We start from the raw sequence: 15,856 nt of genomic DNA, 5'->3' as shown, positions 1-15,856 counted from the left end.
CGTTTAATTAGGGGCAGAGGATGATCATTAAAGGAAGTCTGACTGCTGCAGAAGTCATTAACAATCTTAAATGAAATTTTTATTTTTATGATAGCCATTTACATGTATAATAAGAGCCAATGATTCTTGGGAGCAGTGTGACAGAAACAGAGTGTGGCGAGAACTCATGTAAGACATACTATTTAAATGAGCTGGTGTTAGCTATTCATATTTGTTAATGAACTAGATATGCAGGGCTATAAGAATGAATGTTCTGATGCTTTAAATTTTAATATCTAGAAATCAAGGGTAAGGACCAATTACTAGAATTTCCACCCTTAAAGGAATAATTAATAATGATATAACAAATGTACTGCTCCAAACTTCTAAAAAAAAAAAAGTTTAATTTTAAAAAATTAGGATCAATAATTGAAAAACATCCAAAACTGCAATGTCAAGCTGTAGTAGTTTGTGATCATGGCAGCTTCTTGTGTTGGTTATAGATCATAGTTCCAAATGTTTTAATATACAATAATCCATACGAATGCATTACAAACCCCTTTATCACCTGTAGTTAATGGTGCCTGTGATACAAACGAACAGGATGTTCTTTGCTCTTACTTTTATGGTAAATAAACCAGCATTTTGGAGTCAAATAATTAAATAAAATGTAAATCCCTAATCTCATTTGGCTATTTGGACCAAGAAAGTTACCCTGCTATTACCTGTCTAGTTCTAATGATTAGTAGTGATTTATTGTTCTTTTTTTTTTATTGTTCCAAAAGTGCTCTGATGTGGTGCCTTGATGTCTAATGAAAAGAAATTGGTCTTAAAACGCTACTCATTGTTTATCCTGACTCTTAGATAACACATTTTTCTTCTGATAAAATATTTTTCTTTTATTGTTCAAAACACACAATATAGACAATAATTCTAATTCTGGTGCTGTTTTATTTAGTAGTGTTTTATCCCTGGTGCCTGGCTGTCTACCATCATACCTCAGCACATAGCTTTACCCTGAGATAAGCCTCTCTCCTTTGCTCTCTCTCCCATGCTTTCTGTAGTTTGTCTGCAGGATGCAGGTTTTGAACTGAAGAGCGCAGTGGAGTTCTTACTGTGCCTTTCCGGTTCCAGCACAATCAAAGTTTTGTGTTTAGAATTGTCCTTGACATTCTTTCGTCCCACAATGGGGTGGACACAGTGTGCTGGAAACCATGACATCATTATCATTGACACAGACTTAAATAAATCACCTGCATCTTGGCTTCTTTCTGCTTATTCAAGGATTCTTCATCTTAAGGAAGAAAGTGCTCTTTATTTTTACAAACCTTCATCCCAAGGGTGACTGGAAAACACAAACTTTTACAAGTGTTTTAAAAATAAATATACTATGTGGTTTTAGACACAGTATGCTGAGTCAGAAGTGTCTCGGAAAATGTTTAAGGTTAGGTGTGAGGCAGAAAGACATCCAGGATTGCCATTCATTCAGAGTAGATATTCCTAAACTACATATTATGTCCTTCTGAATATGGATTCACGTGCAACTTAATTAAATAAGCATATACATAGTATTTCAAATGCATACCTGAAAAGTCTTAGTGTTTCATTTTCATAAATTGAGCCTGTGCTTGTTTGTTTTTTTAAGTTGATGCTCAGTAAATTGAAGCAAAGTACATTTTAGGTGAAAGTGACACCATCTCATTTGCACAATCTTAGGTAAAAGAGGGTTATAACTAAAAAGTTACTACAGCATGCAATGCACACAAAGTGCCAACTACACATTTGTATACCCAGCATTTAATAATTTGGGAAGCAACCACCTACTGTAACTTCTCTTTACTTTTTCATAAGAAAATGACAATGAGGAAGGAAGTGCAGCAGAAATCTTGAACATTACCACTATTATGCAAAAAAAAAAAAAAAAAAATGCTGTTAACTGTTTTCCCCTCAGTGACTTGATCTCTCAGATGGAAAACTTATGATACTTCTGACTCTTAGCTACCAGAAATCACATGAGATGAGCGAGGAAGAAAGACACAAAAGCTATATTTATATCTAGTACTGAACTTCTCAGAAATACCTTAATTTAATTCCTTGCAGCAACTGATAAAAATATCTGACGAGGGAGCCTTTCAACCGATCAATTATTACAATTGACAATACAATATTGCTATGTATTGAACTTCTAAATATTTTATGCAAAATGTCCCTGTGAAAATATTCCTTAAATAAGAGAGAAGTCCAGAGCCAAGAATGAATTTAAAATAGTTGTACAGTTTAAACAAATATCATTTACATTTTCTGACTATGATGTTCAGTGGCATTAAATTAGCATCTATGTATTTTCCCTTCAGAAGCCCAAGTTTTTCAGCTGTAACCCAAAAACAGATAAGCTGCAGGACACTATTTGAAAAACACATATTTTAATTTTGCTGTAACATTTGCTAGAACTTGTTCTATCAAATAATTCTGACTAGAATGTGATGACCAAAGAATGATTGGATAAATTTGGGAATTCAGAGACCTATTTCTAAAGTTTCTCTTGTTTTAAGTAAAATGATTATTGCAGAGAGGAATTCATCCTGGATCGTGTTTGTTTCTCATTAGTATTGTTGTTGTAAAAATACAATTTTTAAAAGTTCATGTTTCATTTATTTGGAGAATTTTTAACTGCCAGCTGCCCTTCTCTGCCCTCTCACATATTCTACAATTTAGTAAGCAGAAAATTCAAGAGTTCTCCTATTTTTCACACTCTCCCTATTTTAAAATATTGCAATTTTAGAAAATGGACTTTTATCATTTATGAGTCTTCAGCTTTAATGTTACATATTTTCATCTTCATCAGAACATTGAGCTGTTGTTATATCTGTGTGGTTTTCCTAGAAAATGACTATGATTATCCACTGGGGCATAAATAAGGAAGGGAGATAGTTATGGAATGGTAGGGAAAGGAATAAAGAAGGTATGTTTTAGAAGGTGATATAAAACAGTGAAACAGATATTTTCAATACCTCTGGGATGTTTGCCTTACAAACTGGGCATTTCATGTTTTCATAGGTAGAATTAGCTTTCGAAAAAAATATGCTTGCATAGATTAGTGCCATCATAGCTTCTTCAAAGGGGGAAAAATATAAAAATAAAATAAGAAATTCTGAGTTGCCACTAATCATCCAGGGTTACCAGAGGCACAGCAGCTAGTGTGCCTCTTCATAAGTATAAATACTTAGTTGCTTTTGACTCTTATTGAAAAAATATTATCTTTCCCCCTGTTTGTCACTAGCACTGCCATCAGAAGAAAAGCCCTTCGTTTGCCCCAAATAAACACCTCTGTTTTTCACAGCTTGCAGTAACGCTTAAAGTAAATAACTTCTTGTGCAGCTAGCACTATTGGATTCATTCAATTGCCTGAACAAAGCTATTGTTTAGAGGTTTACAACAAGCCTTTTCTCTGTTTCCTTTAAAAGAATCTTCCTTGTTCCTTTGGTTGGCATGCTTAGTATAGTAAGCCTTTCTACAATTTTCAAATGCTAAAGATAATTTTCCCCCACAGAAGAAATGAAGGAAGACTATGACACTATGGGGCCAGAAGCCACAATCCAGGCCACAGTTAACAATGGTACAGGTAAGTTAAGTTTACCACACTAAAATCATGTTGTCCAGTGTCATGTGGATTTAGTGAGTCAGAGAAAGAAACACTGACCCTTCCATTTGTATCTCCATGACTTAACAAGTAAGTCAGATGTTACAAGTCTCTTGCTTTGTTTCAAAATCAAAACTCTATATTTTGGTATTTTATTCGGCAAGTATATATTTCATTCTTAAACCCCTAATTTGCCTGTGAAATTTGAGAAAAATGAACTGGATGAATAAATCCTTTCAAAGCATGCATTTGGCAAATTTCTGGTAGTAATTTTTATTTTAGAAGACTGCACAAATAATTTTAAAATCCGAGTATAATATGCCTCTTCTAGCCACCACTTGATACTAGTCATTGAGAATTCAAATGATACAGTATAATTTCAATTGTGAAATTTTTTTTTACAGAAAGATAAACCAAATTTCTGTAAACATTCCTCACAAAAATTGATCATCTGAATTCCATTTTATTCTTTCTTCACTTTAATTCTCAATGTCCTCTAGCCCCTCTAAATAATGTTTTGTAGACAAGTTTTATAAAGATCTAACAATTTCACTTCCTTTCCATGAAGCTATAAAATGACAGCAGAAAGGTAGTAAGTGATGTTTTGTTTTACTCTGCTACTACTATCGAATGGAGTTTCAGGACAACTGTGTCGGTCCTATGTTCTTTCCCAAAAACTGAACAGCGTCTTCTCTCACACTCTCACGTCACCAGTGCAAATTTACGTTGACTCACTATGTTTATCTCTCTCTTCCTGAATAAGGCTCATTATTTTTGGTGTTTCAAACAATCCCTCATTCTATATAGGTTGGTGCACAAGTAATTGCAGTTTAAAAGGTTAAAAATAATTGCAAAAACTGCAATTATTTTCGCACCAACCTAATATCATTACATATATTAGCATAGTGCCCAGTATAAGGTTATCTTCCAACACAAAACAAAACAAAAAAATCACATAACTACTTCCACTCAACTCACCAATGGAAAAAAAGTTGCAGTTTTATGAACATTTAGAAACGTAAATAATTAAGATGATATTCGTATCTCCCTTATGTTGATACACATCATAATAAACTGCTCATGCTGTGCTTCTACTTCGAATGCTCTTATTAATAACTTACAAGGCACTAATTCACTTTCTTGGGTATAAAATAAGAGAAATAATGAAAAACTATTATAATTTTTCTTTCATTTGAATAATGTCAATTTAAGGTACAAAAATAAAACTGCACAATATAGGATTATGGAAAAAGTACAGAATTAGGAAACAATAATGCTGATTTTTAGGTACAGCTCTAGCAATAACTAGATTGTGACCTTGGGCAAGTCAGTTACCCTCTTGGGAGCTCACTTCCTATAGCTGAAAAATGAATAGATTGAACTAGTTGCTGCTTAAGAATTTTTCTAGTTTTAGTATTCTATGTTGCAGGAGTACCCTCGCTATCGAAACAAGACAAAATAACTTCATATAAAAGCATAATAATAAATAGATACCATAAGTTAGATACTTTCTATAATGTCCCAATTCATGAGATCAAAAATGGCTTCATGTTCCTTTTAAAGATAAATATTAAATTTAAACTTCAAGCATAAATGAATGCTAATTTATATTAACTTTATAGGCATTTAAAATGTCACAAAAGTAAATTTATCCTGCAAAGTGACTATTTCCTACCTGTTTTACACACTTAAAGTCTAAAGTAAGGTTAATAAAAATTGTTGCTATTCAGAAGATTTAAAAGTCAATTTTGAATTTTACCTAGCTTTAAGATCCCCTTTTCTCATGCTGCTTACTATTCCTTATAGTTCATATGTATTCAGTCAATAAATAAATCAATAAGTACTCATCGACTGCCTTCTATCTATTCACTGTTGTGTGTTTATGTGATGAAAAATGGGTCAGAAAGTCGAAGACATGGTTATTGTTCAATTTGGAAGATGAGACTAACACACAAGAAGAATTTGTGAAAATATGTGATAAATATGCAACATATGGTAGGGACCATAATTATTTCAAATTATAGAACTAGGAGAGACCCCGTGGGGTTAATATTTAGGAGAAGTTTCATGAAGGAGGTAAAATCTGAACTAAGTACCTTTTAAATAGTCATAGAAGAGTGACAAAGGGCTTTCTTATTCAGAGGATAGTCAGTAAAAGGATTTGGCTTGACTCAGAGGGTCCTAGGAGGCAATTCAGGGGAAATGAAGCTGGACATTTAAGTTGAAGCTAGTTGATGGAAAATGTAAAGTATCGAAAGAGTTTGGGCCACATTAAACTACCATGATTTCTATGGGGAAAAACCAGACTTTGAGAGACCAACTGGAAGTCATTGTAGTTATTCAGGTGTGAAATGATAAAAAGCTTGTCTTAGGGTAGTGACAGTGGTGACATTAGCAACATGATTTCTTAACAACCAATTGATTATCTGGGTGATGGAGTCAAAATGGCTTCAAGATTACACATCTGCATGTTTAGAACATGACAATACTTGCCATTTCTTAGTCTGAAGAAAGATTCAATTTTTGGGGAGAAGATTTTGAGCTAGTCTTTAGACATAAAGTATTTTTATATAGAAGTTAGACAAATATATATGAGATTATGAGAATGTCCATTGGAAATGAGGAAATGAAACCCAGGAAGTCAGGCCCGGCTGTAGAGATTTGAGAGTCATGCAAATATATTCAGATAGTATTTAACATCTTGGGACAATGAGACTTACAATTGAGAGTATGTTTATTAAGACAAGTAGAAAGCTGAGGCCAGGGCCTGGTGGGTAAGGAGAAAAGTTAAAGTCATTGAAAGAAAAAAAAAGATTATAAGAGAGAAAAAAGATTAAACATCCAGAATGTAAAAAAAGAAAATTTCAAAAAGGAGAGAATGGTCAATTCAATCAAAAGATTCAAATAACTACAATTGTGACAGAATGTTGAGCAAAGACACTGGCCTTGGTCATTAAGAAGTTACTGCTGATCCTCAGTTTATAACTCTGCTCTTTTAGAGAATAAATACATATCCCTTCCCAACCATAAGCTTATTACTCCTTAGCTCTAGCATCCTTTTAGTTGCTAAATACATGTGGAACTGAAATGAGACATCTTTTCAAGTTGAAATTACTTATTAATGGACCATATCTTTCTCTTCATCCACGTCCTTCTGATGAAGATCCAGCTGACCTTCTCTCGTCATACTAACTTAAATGATATCTTCCTCCAATGAACTCTTATGAACAAATTAGCTAACCTTGCCATAGATGCTGTGGTGTGTTGTTAATGTGTTGTCTTTCCCAAATTACATTGCAAACTCTGAAAGCATGGATTGTTTCTTTGGCTACCACATTGTCTATAAGAGTGCCTTAAAATTGATAGGCTCTCAATAAATGTCTTTATTAATGGAACTGTTTAATATCAGATAATCAAAGCAGAACCAGCAGACATTGGCATAAATTTTAAACAAGTTAAAAACATTTTCTGATGAAAAGTGTTATTAACTGGCCTAGCTTGTCAAGGGGAGACAAGGAAAACATCTCTAATATTTTTCTCTGAATACTCAACACACAAATTACATTCCTAAATAAAGTAAGGAAAAGACCTCTGACGTTTTTCCTCAATTCTACAAATCTACAAATTTTTTTCAAAAATTACATAGTAAAATTTAGCTAACTTTTTATAAATAAAGCAGTCCTTAATCTAAAAGTATCTCCTTCCTAGTGTCTTCTGCTGAGTTTAAAGCTATAAGAAGTAGTGGGAAGGTTTAGTTTAATTGAATCACAGAATTCTAAAATTAAAAGTTACACTGCTGAATGATTCCGTAACTAATGTGATAGTTGAGGAAACTAGTAAAAAATGTCAGATAGCCGGTAGCAGATTTGGGGATAAACTCTAAATCACCTGACATATCCTTTTGCCTCAGGAGGTTTTTCCACCACATCTTTGACTCTTCCATACTTTATCTAATTAGTCACCAAGTGCTATCAATTCTACTGTCGCAAATATTGTATATCACTTTTATTTATCATGTCTTCACTATTCTGATTTAAATCTTCATCTTTCATTTGAACTATTACAATATCATGTTAACCAAATCCCCTGTTTTGAATTCCTAAATTTTTAAATACATCCTTCACACTAGCAAAGTTAGTTTGAAGTTGTTTCCCTAACTCTTAGGGCAGATGGATAACGGAAACTCATCCCCCACTGCATTTCATACTCAAACTTGTATGGTTCTCCTTTGTTTTCAGAATGAGTTGGTGTTTGAGCTGTTGGCACCCTCCATGATCTAATCCCATCTTGCTTTTAATACCACTTCCTGGAATATGCCTCAGCTCTGAAAACCTGCTTACCATTTATACTCCTTTGTCTTTGCTCATGGTTTTCCTTCAACCTAGAAAGCCACTCATTCTTTCCTTGCCTGATAGCATCGTACGCACTCTTAAAGGCCATCTCCAGCAGCTAGCCATCTTACAGTCTCCCACTCAGGATTAACCACTCAGTCCTTCTTGTATAATTGATTTTATTCTCTCTCATATTATACTTAGACACCAATCGTATGTTTACTTAGACACCTGCATTGTATGTCTTTCCCTACTAGATTGTAAGCTACTTGAATGCAGGAGAGGTATGGAGTTTTGGTCACTTTCTCACCACAGATCCTGGAATAATCTAGGTAAGAAAGAGTTTTTGAAGAAATGAGGGAGTGAATGAGAGACAGACAACTCTTGGATTCTCTTTCATCTTTCCAAGTTGACATATTTTCGACACCAGGCCTGAAATAACTAACTAGACATTTTCATCTCCAATTTTTCTAGTCTCAGGCAAGAAAGACTTAGTTACATTTGATTGGTCTCTAGCTTCCATGTCCTTCTCTATTTTGTCAGTTCACATTCTTCCAATACTCTTTTTCTTATTGTCCAAATTCCCTTCTTAGAATCCTTCATTGCACCTTAATACCTATAGAGCAAAATCCACATTCTTCACTGGTATTATGTGCCACCCATTTCATACCAACAGTGTTCCATTCTTATCAGACCAAATCCCTTGGTAATATCAAAAAGGAGTAACATTTATACCACCCTGAATCTCTGCCCATGGCATTCCTTGAGACCCTAATCGCTCTCTCCCTTTCCTCCAGTCATCCAAATTCTACCCACCCTTTAGTTCTTCAGGGCCAGCTCACATCCCATTTCCTTTGTGGTCATCTTTAAACACCTCAAACCACATCAATCTGTTCCTTCTCTGAAATCCCACAGCCCTCAGGTGCACAAAACTATTTTTAGCATATTGAGTTGTTCCTCTTATATTGTTTGTACTTATTTCACCTAGTTAATTTCATGAAGACAAGAGGTTTCTTCAGCTATGAAACTGAGGTAAATGATCATGATATCTACCTCATAGGACTGTTGAGTTAATTAAATATATAATGTGTATATTGGCCTTTCTTGGTAAGTGCCCCAAAAATATTTGCTTTAAGAAAAAGGCTATTCCTTGATTGCCTCCAAGCACCCAGTATACCATTGAACAGAAATGGTACACATTTTGACTGGTAAACTGAATGAATGAAGGGACGAATGAATGAATGAAAAAATATTTGGTGGAAATGGACTCTGAAAAGGCAGCCCCAATAGGGAAAACATTCCCTATGCAGAATATTAAGTCCAGCATCTTCAGAGAGTGAAACCAGGATTTAAGTTCCCGAAATCAACTTGTTAAAGGCAAAGAACAACAGCCTAAACTATCATTCTTTTCTATAACAAAGTTAGATTCGTAGCATAGCAAAACTGATTCATAATAACATAAATCTTGTAAACCCTGATTTATATTAATAATTTCCGCATTGCATTTAATGTTTCTACATTTGTTTAAAGTTCTATAAATGAAAGAAAATTGTGTGTTTTAACACATAAGACAAAGAATGCATTTTTACAAAGAACCTTACATCTTTCAGGCATTAATCAGAATTCAAACTCAGAATGAAATTAGTGCATATAGAAGTTATCAGAATGTGTGAAAAAAAAAACATTTTCCAAGAAGATTAGAGAAATGGAAACACTTGGGAGCATTATAAACATGAGTTTGCCTATGTGCTAGTAGTAACAAGGATCTGTCTTAGGTATATGGTGATCATTAGCATAAATGTGGTTCCATGTGCATATCAAGACTCAAATAGACCCCTGTTGTTCCCTCTTTGAAAGTGTGAAAGTTATATTCACTCAGACAATCTACTCCTCTAATTACAAAGGGCTATTAATAACCACCTGCATCTTTGCTTCCTTTACTGGGAAAAGAAAAGCACCTTGCATCTAGAAATTGGGCAAGGCCAATTTAGGTCTCAGTTCTTAATCTTATATAATGCAAGAAAATTATTGTCCAAGAAATAACTATATTGACTCTAACTGTAGTCATTAAACATGCTTACAATATTTTAAGAATAATAATAAGTGCTTTTACCTATGAAAGGCAAATGTTGTTTTCGGATGCTCTAGATTCTAGAAACAAATAAACTACATTTGAATTTTGTCTCTACCAGTTATTACTGTGTTTCCCCGAAAATAAGACCTAGCCGGACAATCAGCTCTAATGTGTCTTTTGGAGCAAAAATTAATATAAGACCCGGTATTATATTATATTATATTATATTATACCTGATATTATATTATACCTGATTATATTATATTATATTATACCTGATTATATTATATTATATTATATTATATTATATTATATTATATTATATTATATTATATTATACCTGGTCTTATAGACCCGGTCTTATATTATAGTAAAATAAGACCAGGTCTTATATTAATTTTTGCTCCAAAAGACTCATTAGAACTGATTGTCTGATGGGGTCTTATTTTCGGGGAAACAGGGTAGTAATGGTAGCTTGGGGTAAACATAATAAGACAAGTGTCATTTGAGCTATACAGGTAGTGTCATAAAACATAGTGGAGAAAATGGATGACTTAAACTTCAAAAATTTACCGTTACAGATTGGAAACTTTTTGAGAGTAGCGGTTAAGTTTGCTCTTCTCCATATTCCCTCTCAGCAAACACAGTGTTTGTACAGCCTTGATTGTTGATAAACAGATTATTTGATGAATAAAAGAATAAACAAATAAATGATGAAAAAATTAGTAAAATAGGAACACTGGTTTGAAACAGTAATGTGAATTAAGGAGTATGTTGACCCATCCTCTTTGCTCTCTGTGTCAAGACAGATGAAAGCAGGAATGACTCTGCTGGAAAGGTGTCTGAGGGATGAGATATTATCAAGGGATGACACAGTTTCATTTAATCTGAAGAAGTTTGGAACACCTATAGAAGGCTATCACTAAGCATGTGGGGGGATAAACAAGTAATATGTGAAATGGGAAAGCAAAATGAACTGTGAGGTAGGGACATCAAATGAAACATAGAGAAAAAAAGTTTAAAATTTAATATATTATTAATATTTATATTGAAGTTGACATTTACATTGGTTTTCCCCATGCTAATTTTATGGTGTTATGATGCTGTCATTTAGAACTACTTAGAATGTCATAGTGATCTTTTCAGTATCTAGAACCTATTCAAATCATAACCAATCAGTTAGGCATGATAAAAAACCAAAAAGGTGGGGTTGTCTCTCTCGCTCTCTCATGCTATCTCTCATAATGAGTCATTATGATATAGTTGAAAAAGTAATGGGTTAAGAGTCAGGATACATGAATTCTCCATCCAACTCTTCCAAAAATTATTTGTGTGACTTTTCATGAATCATGAGCCTACTCTACCTTAGTTGTATCATCTGTTAAATGAGATTAGACTAGAAATTCTGAACTCCACTCCACACTACCCTATCTTCTAATGGGATTTTATCAGGAAGCATGAACACAGAAAACAAAAAGCAAGAGCTACACGAGTTGGCATGGGAGGGGAAGGTTCTCAGGGGTCCTGCATCATAATATTATAGCCAGGGTTAGCATCCTGGCAGTGTCACCTGCACAGTCATGCACGGCCCTGTGCTTGCAAGGGCCTCGCCCTTGGTTTAATGCTCTGCTGCTGACATTTTGCATTGGGCCCCACAAATTATGCAGCCAGTCCAGCTTATACTTCACAAAATGCGTTAGGAGAATAGCAGAGTGTAAGCCAGGATGGGAAGGGTGGAATCAGGGATTCACATCTTAAATACCCCGTAGAAATGCCATTCTGTCCAGGTTTACAAAGTCCTTTCAGGTATCTCCAGAATAATTGAATACCAGGTAAAGAGCTAGACCTAGATTGACAATTTTGCTTGAGCAAGAAACATCATGGAGCAAGTTATAACTCTCCTAAATTGGTAATTTTCATGATAAGGTTACAAGCTAGCAAGAGGTTAGGCCTCTTTAAGCATAAATTCTATGAGTCTTATCATTAACATAGAGAAAGTAGGGAAAAGAGTAAGAAAGTTTCTGTACCTTTATTATCTTCTTGGTTCAATAACTTCCAATTCCTCTTATTACTCTTACACCAAGTTTAAATTAAAACTTTTAAATTGGCTAGCTTTCTAACATGGGGTAGGGTAACAGAAGCCACACAATTTTGATTGTGATCTACTTCTCAACAAGGGTTTTGTGGTTGTATAGTGTTAATCAATTGTGCAAGCTGAGTTTATCAGAAAATTCAGTTACTACCTAAATACTTCACAAGGAGTCATATTATTATAAAGTATGTCGTTTTCTTCTTTTGCATATCTGTTGCATTTCTATACGATGGAACAGTTTTGTCATCCAGTCAGATATGTCATGCAAATTATAATTTTCAAATTTTTTAGTTACTTTCATATGAGGAGTTTTCAAAAATAGGGGAAAAGATAGGTTCTGCAGAGGGAAAACAGAAATAGCAGTTGGCAGGTTAGACGGGAGGGTCATTTTCAGACTATAATCGGTATACACTAAGAAGAGCCTGTCACTTCCTGGCTAATGAATGTTGTGGTTTCATTAGCTTTGTTTGCGATTAGGAGCAGCTATCTCCACTTCACAGCAAGAGTTTCCACAAGAAATATCCCAAGTTTCTTGAGTGTCGCCTTCATTCATTCAACCATTATTTAATGAGCACTGTTTTCCTTGTGACGTCGTCTGTAGTTTCCAGGCAGCTCCAAAATATTTTGTCTTAATCTGTATATGTGGTTCTTCCATCAGAAAGCTGTGTTGCTTTGAGTTTTTAATTGAAAAGAATACAGATAAAACTCTCTAGGCCTAGCCAGTGAGTACAAAAGCAAATTGATTAAGGTAATTCATTAACTGAAATTATGGAATTCTGAAACTTTGAAGATACCCCAGAAAGTATATACTGACTCATTTTACAGATGAAGCTATTAAGAGTAAAAAATATAAACAATTGAGCAAATAGGAGGAGTCCAATAACCCTGAAACTGGTATAGATAGTTAGTTATTGAGCATTAGCTGTGTGCCAGCCACTGTATAAGCACTGGTAACACAAACCTGAATAAGACATGACCCATGTCTCTATCAGCTCACAGACGTGTAAATGAAAGATTACTATGAGATATGATAAGTTAAAAAATCGAGATATGCAGATGATATTTAATAAACAAAGGCAGAGGGTATGGCCTCAGGGTGAGACAGTCAGGAAGGGTACCTGAGATGGGAGTAATCCCGGGCTGTTTCCCGAAATCATGTTACTGAATGTCTTATTTAGTCAGGTGAGGCAGAGAATTGAATTCCTGGAGTAGTGATTCTTAAACTGGACATGCATCAGAATCCCCTGAAGGACTTGTTAAAACGCAGATTGCTGATTTCAAAGGTCTGGGATGGATCCCAATAATTTGCATTTCAAACAGGTTCTCAGGTAATACTGATGCTGTGAGCCTGGAGACCACATTTTGAAAACCACTGCCTTAGAGCATCCTAACATGTCATGTGTCTCTACAGAAAGCCTATAAAAAGCTCGCTGAATTGCTGGGCAAAAGCACCTTACTTCATAAATCCCTCTAAAATGTAGTAAAATAGTCTAAAAGTCTTCTCTGTAATACACCAATTCCAATTTTTTAGATTCCACAGTAATGTGAAACATAATACATATTGCCTAACTTGGTTTTGTTTTGTTTTTGTTTTTGCTTTTTTTAAGGCATGGATTCTGTATGGATACATAGCAATCAAAACTGCCTAAGAGTTAGTAGTCTCTAAATCTTGATATTCACAATCCGCTAATATAAACCTCACTTTAAAATTAGACTGTCCCTGGCTGGGCTGCTTTCTGCTGTTTAAGGAGCTGCTTGATTACGCAGAGGAGTAGATTCCCATCTCCCTCTTCTTTCTGCAACTCTCTCTCCTAAAGCTCTTACACATGGCAGTGGTGGGTGGGGTGAAGGTGGGGGGGTGCGGCTCTCAATGGCATCTGAATGTGTGTTCCCAGGAGAAAGCCATGTCAGAGCAGGCATGGAGAGACCAGCGCAGGAGCTGTCCTTTGTCGCTCTTGACGAGCTTCCCTGGCTTTACACACACCTCTAGCAGTTGGAGGCTCTGTTGGGTTGCCCAGGTAGCTGTGTAATGAGAAAAAGATCTTCCTCTTCCCCCACGGTTGTCTTTCGATATCTCGTGCCAGTATGTATTTTGGAAACCTTCTGCAGAAAGGCACACACACATTTTTAATGATGAAATGCTTATATGCCATAAATTAGTCAACTTTAAACAAAGGAGCCATGAGAATTTATATATCTTAACAAATGCTGAGTATGGGCTTCTTTAAACTAAAAAAATTCAATACAAATGACTAAATTAGAAATAATTTTCTGTTTTTTTATCGTCTAAAATGTTGTTGATAAGAGACTGCTTTTCAAAACGATGATGAGCACAGTTACCTCGATTTATAATTGTTTCTTCTCGTCCCTTTGTCTGGATGTATGAACTGAGTAAAAGCCAGATTATATAATAAATGCATAATCTCTATGTTATACTGGGGAAATATATATATATATATATATATATATATATATATATATGTATATGTATATATGTATGGAAGTATATAGATAGATAGATATAGATCTATCTCTCTCTCTCTCTATATATATATATATATACTTCCTCAGTATAACATAGAGGTTATGCATTTATATGTAATTATGTATTATATACTATGTGTTATATATATGCATTATATATTATATATTACACATTATATATATTATGCATTATATATATTTACATATACATATCGACCATTTTATGTACATGTCTCTAAATATGAGAATCACGGAAGAGGAAAAATTTTCAATCAACATCATTGTGTCCTGATCCCCAAGCACACTGTCTAGCCCTAGTAAGCGCTCAATAAACAGTTATTAAACAAAGGGATGGATGAGTGATTCTACTCTGTTTTTTACATATGCTTGCTTCAGCTCTTCTAGGCCCTCCAAGATATTTTCCTTTCCAAAAGAATTATTTATTCATTTTGATGTTTATTAAAATGGCTTAGCATAATATTCAAATATAGTTCTTCAATTTTTAATGAAAATTAAACCCATATTAGACAAGTGATAATAGAGTACCTGTCTTCCTACATGAACACATGCTTGTTGCAAATAAAAGAAATGGCGAGGGGATAAAAGTAAAGAGAGGGAAACAAAAAGGGAGCAGGATTAAGTATCAAGGTCTCATTGTAATTTAACTACTTGTAAACACTAAGTAAAACTCACTTTTAAGAATCTTTGAGAAAGTACCCTAAAACAACTCAGTTATGGAGGGGGGAGTGACTGATTTGAAGCCCAATATATCTCTTTTATTTAGAGTTGCTACCATTGTTTGTTTTTAGGCAATAATTTTTAAAGTCAGCCCATATTGATACTTACCATTATCTGTGTAAACATATGAATATCTAAGCTAACATAAAAATATTTATGAAAGTATCTTTAATAAGCAACATTAGTAAGAGTGACCACCATATTTACAAGAAATTTGAGGCTTTTCCTACTTGAAGGGACCTAGAAATTTACCCTAACAATATTAAAATACATGTGGCTATGAGGAAACATTTTTAATTAATGAAATTCTTTTTTTAGATAGAGAAAAGTTTACTTGACCTTAGGGAAAGTTGAGATATTTGCAAGACATTAGGGTAAATTTTAGGACTAAATGCAAAATCTCTGGAGAGGTATGGGAAGAAATTACTTGAGGTTTCCTGTGAATTTTTATTATGGTTTGATCATAAATACCATGCAAATATCCTTTGTCAGTGTGTTTTGGCAGTTCTTCCAAGGAT

The 15,856-nt window shown here is 34.3% G+C and overlaps 1 protein-coding gene across 3 annotated transcripts in view; it reads left to right on the top strand.

Annotated features, from left to right (window-relative positions):
* The window catches only part of ZEB2 (zinc finger E-box binding homeobox 2), a 130,233-nt gene that overhangs the window by 90,119 nt on the left and 24,258 nt on the right, over positions 1-15,856 (top strand). For all 3 annotated transcript variants that reach the window (XM_019735905.2, XM_019735906.2, XM_019735903.2), the window contains exon 4: positions 3,530-3,601. In XM_019735905.2, the coding sequence (XP_019591464.1) occupies positions 3,530-3,601 (72 nt within the window). The remainder of the gene's footprint in view (positions 1-3,529; positions 3,602-15,856) is intronic.

This window comes from Rhinolophus sinicus, linkage group LG01 (genome assembly GCF_036562045.2).
Source record: "Rhinolophus sinicus isolate RSC01 linkage group LG01, ASM3656204v1, whole genome shotgun sequence".
Classification (NCBI taxonomy): Eukaryota; Metazoa; Chordata; class Mammalia; order Chiroptera; family Rhinolophidae; genus Rhinolophus; species Rhinolophus sinicus.
The sequence above is the reverse complement of the archived record's forward strand: the minus strand, read 5'-3'. Positions and strand labels throughout refer to the sequence as shown.